This window comes from Gordionus sp. m RMFG-2023, chromosome 3, assembly GCF_954871325.1.
Source record: "Gordionus sp. m RMFG-2023 chromosome 3, tfGorSpeb1-WG-v2, whole genome shotgun sequence".
Taxonomy (NCBI): Eukaryota; Metazoa; Nematomorpha; class Gordioida; order Chordodea; family Parachordodidae; genus Gordionus; species Gordionus sp. m RMFG-2023.
In genome coordinates this window covers 37,810,409-37,820,301 of record NC_088777.1, presented here as the reverse complement: position 1 = coordinate 37,820,301, position 9,893 = coordinate 37,810,409, and the positions used below count along the sequence as shown (strand labels likewise).

General features: G+C 28.0%; 1 protein-coding gene across 1 annotated transcript; it reads left to right on the top strand.

Annotated features, from left to right (window-relative positions):
• Positions 1 to 1,663: 1,663 nt before the first annotated feature.
• LOC135925760 (uncharacterized) lies at positions 1,664 to 8,293 on the top strand. Its single transcript, XM_065461231.1, has 3 exons — positions 1,664 to 1,757; positions 1,935 to 2,126; positions 7,521 to 8,293. Exons 1-3 carry the CDS (start codon positions 1,664 to 1,666, stop codon positions 8,120 to 8,122), a joined length of 888 nt encoding a protein of 295 aa, XP_065317303.1. The 3' UTR covers positions 8,123 to 8,293.
• Positions 8,294 to 9,893: the final 1,600 nt, after the last annotated feature.

Here is a 9,893-nt window from a genome sequence, read left to right as displayed (position 1 = left end):
AGTGATTTTTAAAAATATTTTATTAGTGCAATAAAAATTTGTATAAAATTATAAAAAAATATATAAGAGAAGTCTTTTTACACAAATATAAAAAAATGTTTAAAATGATATTATTTAATAATAAATAATTTTTAATAGATGTTCTGGTATCAATTATTTATAATCGAAATTTGTTTCAACATTTTTAATCTTATAATATCATTTGTAAAATATAGTATATTATATATTAATATTTATCATGATAGTAAATCTATTTTAATAATATTTACTTTTCTGATTGTATTTAAGTATATCAGTGAATATAAAAATTCAATATAATTACTAAATTATCAACAATGTCAATTAATGAATTCAAAGTTAGTGAAGGGGAGAGATAGTTTAAAAACTGCCAATGATTTTTGTAAAAATTTAAGTTTTTCATATATCTCATCAAGTTATTATTAGTACTAAGCTTGAGATTTTTATTCCAAACACTTATTTGCTAGCGCTGTAAATATGTATGAGCATAATTGATTTTCTCGCCCCTCCAGCAAGATATTTTGGAATTCTATATATTTTTATAAAAATTTGTTTTTTTCCATGTAAGAATTTCATGTATATTATTACTATCGTAGATATATATACATATATTATTATGCCAAAATAATTGTAAAATATCAATATTTGGAAAACTATAAAAATTTATGCATTTAATTATAGACGCGACCACTAAATCAACCTTCTAGTTGTTTTATTAACTCTCATTCTCAATTTTTAATATAATATTCATTATAACAATAACCCAAATAGGCTATTCTAAATTCGAAATTAGGCTACTAATGGTTGTTGGCTATTCCAAATCCAAACAAAAATCTCGGTCCCTTTCTTACTAATGAAGAACTCCATATAGCTATATCACTCCCTTCCAATTGTATTAATTGTTTCTTACCATCCAAAGGACACTATCATTTACATTGCAGGTATTCCAAAAGTTGTCTCCCTCGGTATGCAAACATAAATAACTTAATCTCAAAAGCTCTTAAAAAATGCTAGTATCCCAAATCAAATACTATAGAGCCTACTCATTTTGGCCCAGGCAACAACAGAAAACCTGATGGTATAAGCCTAATACCTTTCTTCCAGTTGCTTGAGATTATATTCGGCACGTTACAAAGAAATGACTCAGTAATAAGTTAGGCAGATATCTTGTAATTAAATATTCAGACATTGCAAAATAATTTTTTTCACATTTGTCACCAATACTCTTGGTTTTTGGCGAGGAATACCTTTAATTTATCACGTTATTAGTGAAAGAATTAAGTTGAATAAGTCACTATCGCAATAAAGCCTTCTATTAAAACAAGTTATTGTCAAAGAAATTGCATTGCAATTCATGTTCTGTATAGCAATGTAGTAAGCCGGTCTCGCCTCTGTTATTACCTAATTTAACTGTTTTTTTAGATTTAACTTTTTAATGTATATGCCCTATATCATATAATTGTGATTTGTTTCTTATATGACCTTTATTTTAAATTCGTTTTTATTAAAAAATTGTTCCTTAAATAAAATAAAATGCTAAAATACCTTGGTTGAAACGATTTTTTTCTTTTATAATTAGAAATAATTTTACAATTTCATTCAATGGAATTATGTCATCATCCTGTCTGTTTTCACTTCATTCAAAATGAATCGAAAGGTTGTAACTAAAAGGAAATATACCAGAAATTCCACTATTCACGAAAGTAGCTCAAAATCAAAACTTGATAAGGATGATAGAGGTTCGACTGAAACTATCAATAACTTTATAATTTTAACAATAATATACTTATTACTAGACACTAAATCAAATTTATATAACGATAATTTGAGACATTTTTCCTGAATAAACTATTAATGATTTAGGCAAAATAAATTTATTCATTTAAATGGATTAATGTATTTTTTATATAATACAGACTATTCAAACAATGCTAGTGTCACTAATAGTCCTCTCAATTCACCTTATAATTTTTTAGCTTTGAATCAAGGCAACAAAGATTTTATTTTCCATTACACAATACCAGATAAATTGAAAGACAGATTGGCTCAAGAATTTACTCAAATAAATATTGATAAAACTCTCAATATTTTTAATAACTCAACCAAATGTAATATTCTTCATATAAAATAAACCTAAATTACAAATTTTATTTTTTGAAAAATTAAGACATTTTTTAAAGAATATGTACATTTGAATTAAAAAAATGAGTGAGAATTTATTATAGTAAAATGATATAATATGCTCAAAGTTGAGCTGTATAATGAATTATAGTTTAAATATAGTATTTTTTAATAAATTTGTATTTATATGAATAAAATTTCAAAAATAACACATGATAAATTTAGTTTTTTAAATAATTATGAAATTAAATAAATTATTTATATAATATGTGATAAAACAAATTCTGCCTTGTTTAATTTATGCCTCTGAGTTATAAGCATAATATCTATATAGGGATATTCAAAAAAGTAACACATACTCATTACTTAATATTTTATTAATTGTTTAAAATTTAGGTCTAATATTTATATAAATTAATTCAAAATATCTGTTGTAAGCCAACTTTTTAATTTCTTATCTTCTTAATGAGCTTTTTTAAAAACCTATTGACCCTCCCCTATATGTTCTTAAAATTTGTTTAAAACAATTTACAATTTTTTATTAATATAGTTTTATATATGTTAGTGAATATAATATTATGTGATAAGTTATCTTTATCAATGTATTTGTAAATTTGAGTCAAATAATGTAGTATTTGTTTTGTATGAATCAAATAATAAGTTATCTCATTTTTCAAGGGGTACTTTATTTTTATAAACTAACCCATATCAGTGTTAAAAAATTATTTAATTAAAAAATAAAAATAATACCCCTTGTGTCAACTTCTTCCGATTACGACTATGGAAATCAACTAAAAAATTTAGCAACTAAACTAGTTGATTAATTTTGTGGATTTGCTTATAATTATATTTCTTTTTTATTCTAATTTTGAATTTGTTTATTTTTAGTAACTGGCTGGTACTAAATCTAATATTTTTTAACATTATTATTCTATTAATATAAAATTAGGTAGATTTTTTATGTTTTCAAAAACCATAATAAAATTAATAATTTTAGTCATCGAATAATCAACTAATTTAGTGTCAGTCATATTTTTTGACTATAACTATTAATTATCTATTAACAACACTACCCCTTGATATAGGTGATAACCAAATAATGTTATAGTTGTGTGAATTGAATAATATTATTTGTTTTTATACAAATCAATGTATTATTTATAAGAGGAATAATGATTAAAATTTTATTTGAAAAACATATTTTTTAGATATTTAATTTAGTACTCATATTTTGTTGCAAAATTCATAATCGTTTAATAATATAATAGTGATATTTTGTAATTTTACCTTATACTGCAGCTCGAATGCTGAACATGTTTGGGCAGGTGTAGCAATCTTAATCCATAACAAACTAATTAAATATGTAAGCTTTAATCCAATTTCCAGTCGCATTTGCTGTCTTACCTTAAATATTGGTTACAAGAAAATTCACCTGTTCAATATTTATTCACCACATCATAATAAAGTTTTTTACATAGAGCTGGAAAATATCTTAAAAGAACTACCTCATCGAGATAGTATCATATTAGCTGGCGATTTCAATGCCTCGGTTGGGAAGCCTAACAATTCTACCTGCCTCGGGAACGCCACTCTAGTACAAAGTACGAACACTAATGGCAAAAAACTAATAGAAATCTGTGAACACTTCAATTTGAAAATAGGAAATACCTTCTTCAATCATCCTAACCATCACACCATGACCTACAAAAGCCCATCTTTTGGCACTACCTCACAAATTGATTTCTTTATAATTTCCAACAATATATTTAAGTGGGTGAAGGACATCAAAGTCATCAGCAAACTGAACTTCACCTTATTTACGGACCATTACCCACTAGGATGCGAGCTAAGGATAAAAAATACCATTTTTCCAAACCGAAATCAACATAGCCACCTTAACTCTACACACTTCATAATGAGGAAAGACTTGGCACAGCTGAATGATCCGGTTATAAAGGAAGAGTTCATCACCAATCTAACAACATGGAGAAACACCCAAAATGGCATGATCAATCCTAATATAACTTGGAAGGATATGAAACTAAGTTTATCAAGCTGTATGAATTCATGCTTAAGACCACGAATTAAGCGTAAAGAATGGCTATCCCCTTCAACAATACAGATAATTAAAAACTTAACAACAAATATCTCCTATAACCAATATACTAAACACCACAGAAGGTACATAACTCACTGCATAAGAACAGATAAAAGATATTTTATTGCCAACTTATCTAGATCCATACAATATAGCTTTGACAACAATAATATTTACAAGGCTTTCCAATCTCTTAAGTTACTCACTACCTTTAAATCCAATCCTCTACCAAGATTACACATTGAAAATAATAAAATTATAACGGACCCCAGGGAACAATTAGCGATATGGACAGACCATTACATGAACCTTTACAGAACAAGGTGGCCTAAACCATTATGTGACTATCCTTTCCAACCACCTAATCGGAACCTGAACAGAATAGATATAATCAATGCCATTATAAAAGACTAAAAACCCATAAAGCAGCCGGAATCGATGGGATTTTTGCGGAACTTTGGAAGATAGATGCTGATTTAAGTGCTAGTCTACTGCTTCCCCTCTTTAATGAGATATGGAATACTGGCAATTTCCCAGAGGAATGGATGACATCGATAATACTTAATTTCTCTAAAAATAAGAACCCGACTAGCCTGAAGGTACAGAGGAATTGCACTGATCCCAGTTACCCTAAAAATGTTCACGTATATTATAGCCGTCAGGATTAAACCAATCATCGATGGAAACCTCTCAAACGCCATCACATCATATAGGAAGGGCAGGAACACGACGGAACTAACCATGGCGCTTAAGGTTATTCTGGAGAAAGCTAGAATGCATAAGTCCTCAATATTTGCCCTAATGATTGATCTAAGTCAAGCCTTTGACTCCATCATACAGCATAAGATCTGGCCCTTACTGGAGGACATAGGAATAGATAAACATCTGATTTCGCTTATAAAAATAATATACGATAATCATAACGTGATACCACAACATCTGAACTTAAAATCACAACCATTTAAGGCCAACAGAGGACTGAAACAAGGATGCATTTTATCACCTATGCTATTTAATGTAATAATGAACGATATTCTGAATAAATCCTTCAAACAAGAACATGCTCTTAACCCTCGATATCTGAATCAACAATATGATAATAACATACACAACTCTCTAAATTTTCTATGCTATGCCGATGATGTATGCATATTAGCTAACTCTGAGTACAATTTAAGAAACTTGCTGTCATTGTTTGTCAAAAATTGCTTTGGATACGGACTGAAAGTCAACTACTCAAAGACAAAGTTAATTGTATCCAATATCCCTCTATATAACAGCGACCCCTTTAACTTTGAGGATAATGTGGTAGATACGGTCTCGGATTTTAAGTACCTAGGAACCAGAATAATGTCATTAGGCACCACCATTTTGGATACTAAGTCGAGGACCAACAAGGCCAGATCCCGATATCATCAGCTAACTAAATTATGGTCGTCCAACCAGATATCTACGAACCTAAAAATAAGACTCTTTAAATCCCTAATTCTACCCATCTTAACATACGGGTTGGAAACATGGCAGGACACTAAAAGCAACATCAACACATCCCAGACCTTCATAAACAAGTGCTTAAGAAGAATCACTAAAACTTACTATCCATACAACACCCCAAACACAACTCTCTGGAACAGGTGCGACATCCTACCTATCAAAAGACTCATTCCTTTGAGGAGATTAGAATTACTCGGCCACTGCTTAAGACATTCACGAGATAATATGATATTTTCGTCCATGGAGTGGACCCCGGATTATGGAAGGCGAAGAATCCCCAAATACTATTGGCTGGCAAAATGTCTGAAGGACATGGACTTGATCAATCTTACGTTTATAGATTTTCTTGCACTCAGCAAAAACAAGAAACATTTAAAGGAACATCTGCAATACATGCTTAAATATGGTTTAAACTAGAGCAGGAATCGTGGACGTATCAGACTATTTCTCACACTGCCTTATTTCCAATCTCTTATCCCCAGTCTAATGACAACTTATGTTTTGGCGCAATAGGAATTATGATTTTTGACGAAGTCAATGATAATCTTAAAACCGTGAATATTGATAATGATAACGATCTCCAGGCTCAATATAATAATGATAATAGTGAATAACATGGATTCTATAGACATTGCGTTATCTTCCAAGGATATACTTACCAAACATTAAGAAATTTTTTTTTCCCATCTCTTAAATCTAACCAGGTGTCAGGTACATTATTATTATTAATATTAGCTACAATTCTTAACACTATTTTGCCGGTAACGGAACTAATAGATCCCCTCTTTCTTACTCCTCTCTTCTTTACTATGCTAGCTGACTACATAGTGGTACCGTCCACTATAATAAAACGGGTATACATCATGTATAGGATCTATATACTAGTGAATATACATGGTGCACGCTACAACTCCTGGTGGGTGATGAAATTGCGCTTCGTGCAATTTCTGGCGTGGTAATGAATGAATGAATGAAAATTAATTTATAAAAAATAGGCTTAAGTTTTAAAAAAAAATTTTTAGGGTCATATTTTTTTTGGTAATTAATATAGATAAAAATAGACACTCACAAAATGTAAAATAAACGCTATTATTTCCTTTCCTGCATATTGTATAGTCTAAAATTTACATTTGTTTCAATATAAAATTTACAAAAATTTTTTATTTGATATTTGTAAATTTTGAATCGAAAAATTTTCGATCGCCTAATCATACATTTAGGGAGAAAATTAGTGCCCAAACTCATTCAAAAGATAATAAATTTGTGATGAATATATTGGATGGTAGCCTATCAAAATTTCTTTTATATAAAGATAAACACCTTAAGAAAAGAAGACCTGTCAAATATTAAAACAGTATATAAATTATATTTTAATAAACCCCTGCCATCCTCAGTACTTATACCGGTGTTCAAATGCAATAGAGATCTTGAAATTTTGACAAGCATGGCCATTAAAATTGTTTAAAAAAAATTTTTACAGAATGATTATAATATTATATTAATAAAAAAAATTTATTTTCGGAGATTTATATAATGGATATATCAATTGATGACATAATAGGAATAAATTAGTCAATCTTAATAGTAATGGTTTCTGTAATTTTAAAGTAAAAAATCCATGTAATGATGCTAATTTTTTAAAAAGTAACAAAATCGTATTGAAGTTATTTTTTTTAATAGGATCGACAGGTCTAATATTAATTGAAATTTGAAGTAATTTTTTAGTAATTAATTTATGCTCCCTATTGATATAAACGATCTTACAAATTTATTTTCTATTTAACCATAGATTCTAAAGCTCAACAATCCAGACAATTGACAGATCTTACTATAGAGGGTATACTATCATGGTATCTGGATACCAAATTATTCTCCGATTTAAGTGTTTATGGACTTTTACCAATATCTACTAATATGGATGATCTAGATTTTGATTCGTTTCTACAAAATTTGTATGACGATGAAATAGCTCTTAATATTTCGGAAGCTTTAGAAGTGGATATTGTGAGGGATGATAAGGAATCTCTTACAAAAAAAAATGCTATCAAAGATTTTATTCTTGCTGAACAGGAAAGATTAGAATTTGTCAGAGGGCTTAGGATCTATTTTGACAAGTTATTTGACAAAAAATTGCTCTACAAAAATGAAAAGGCGCTTTACAACAAGTTTAAATCGACCTCCCTTCAACAAAATGATAATATTAAATCTAATGATCCTAATGTAAATGGAATTAATTCTAAGCCATCAAACTATCTTCAGTTGGATCCATTTTTAAGGTTATTTGTTATTTTGCCTGAAATGATAAATCAAACAGATTTGAACGAAAATCAAATAAGGAAATTAAGCTTAATGACTCAAGATTTTCTTGATTGTATTGGAGAAAACATTTGACTTTGATATGTATTTTTTAAAAAAATTAGTTTTCATTTTGGCAAAACTTGTAAATTAATGAAAATTGTACAGTTATATTGGCGAACATTATTATTAATTTTTTATATTTTCATTAAATATATTGTCACAAAAACTTATTTTAAATGTAAAGATATACTAAAGTTATATGAATATTTTTTGGATAATGCCTGATTAAAAAGTTTAATATAAAACCCTATATTGTAAATTTAAAAAAATTAATATTTGATTTTTAATATTTAAGTTATCGAAAGAACAGCTTATAGAAAATAAATTTCAAATATTTCGCACTTCATAAAAAATATTTTTACAAATATTAAATTTCTAAAATTAAATTAGGTTGTAATGTCATATCTTGACTTATAACCCCATCTACCACTGATATTGCTCAAATAAACTATAAAATCTATTTACTATGAATATTAAGCAGTTTATATGATTTTCAAGTCGAGTTTACGATTCGTTATTAAAAAAGTCTTATATTTTAAAGCACCTTTAGCTTATTAGAAACTATCCTAATTAACTTTGCACCTTTTTCCAACATACTTAAGTAAATTTAAGTTATTTAACGTTGCCGAAAAAGCTATATTTTTTACATCAGCTGATTCAAAATAAATAAATTTTTTACCTCTTTTTAAAAAATATTAATGTTAGTTTTTATATAAAATAAAATCATTTTACAAATTGAAAAAAATTCGGGCGATCGACCTGCCGGACTTAATCTTAATTTTCATGCCGGATTGAGCTGATCATGCTAGGGAATTTGATAGATTTGTAGAACTCGAACCCTAAAAAAATTGAATTTTTTTAGACCGGGTTGGACCTACTAAAATAAGTTCGATATTGATAAATAAGTCACCATTTTATTTGGATATGGAGCAGATTGTTTTCAAACAGAATTTATAATCAAATTTTAAAATTAACTAGAAAAGTACCTAAATAATTTTTCTTTAGCATACCAAGATATTTTTCAATTTTGATCTTTTGTTTTAAAATAAAATCGTCTTAAAGTTATAAAAAAATACACTGTTTATTAATAATTGTTTAAATTAATATTGAAAAGTTTTTTGTGTAAATAGATATTTCATTAAAATTTGTCGATAACATTTAATTTAGAGAACGAACACTAGCGATTATTATTGTAAGTCAAACATCAGTATTTATGACATAATTTTTTTGTCTTATCTTTTCTAATAGCAGAGGGAGCCCCAACAATAATATTCTATATCAATCGCATTTAAAATATCTGAAAACACCTAGTTTAAACCTAATTAACAATTACGCGTATTCATCACTCTTTACTTAAATTGCAATGTCTTTTCTACCATGTGCATTGACTGCGACCAACCTAATTAACGCGATTCATATGATTTCTTAAATTTCGAGTTGGCACCCAGATGAATATTTAGTCATAACCAGGGATGTGAACCCTTCGACAAAAAAAAGGGTCCGGGTTCGGGTCCAGTAATAAATTTAAAAAGGACCCGGGTCCAGGGTCCGGGTTCAGTGAACATAAAAATAATGACTCAAAATAAAACTTTTTTTTCATTCATTTTTTATTATATTTCAATATTACACATTCATAATTCAAAATGAAATAAATTATATTTTAAATATTTTATTCAATCGCAGAATCATGATATCTTCTAAACTATCATCTTCAGATTTCCACGTAAATTTGATAATATATATTTCAACGATGAAAATCCACCTACTCAAAATAGATTGTCATTTTTATAATACATAAATTATT

Coding starts and splice junctions, on each gene's coding strand:
- LOC135925760 (XM_065461231.1), top strand. CDS start 1,664: ATGAATCGAAAGGTTGTAACTAAAAGGAAATATACCAGAAATTCCACT. Junction 1,758..1,934: donor ACTTGATAAGGATGATAGAG/GTTCGACTGAAA, acceptor TATATAATACAG/ACTATTCAAACAATGCTAGT. Junction 2,127..7,520: donor TTTTAATAACTCAACCAAAT/GTAATATTCTTC, acceptor ATTTAACCATAG/ATTCTAAAGCTCAACAATCC.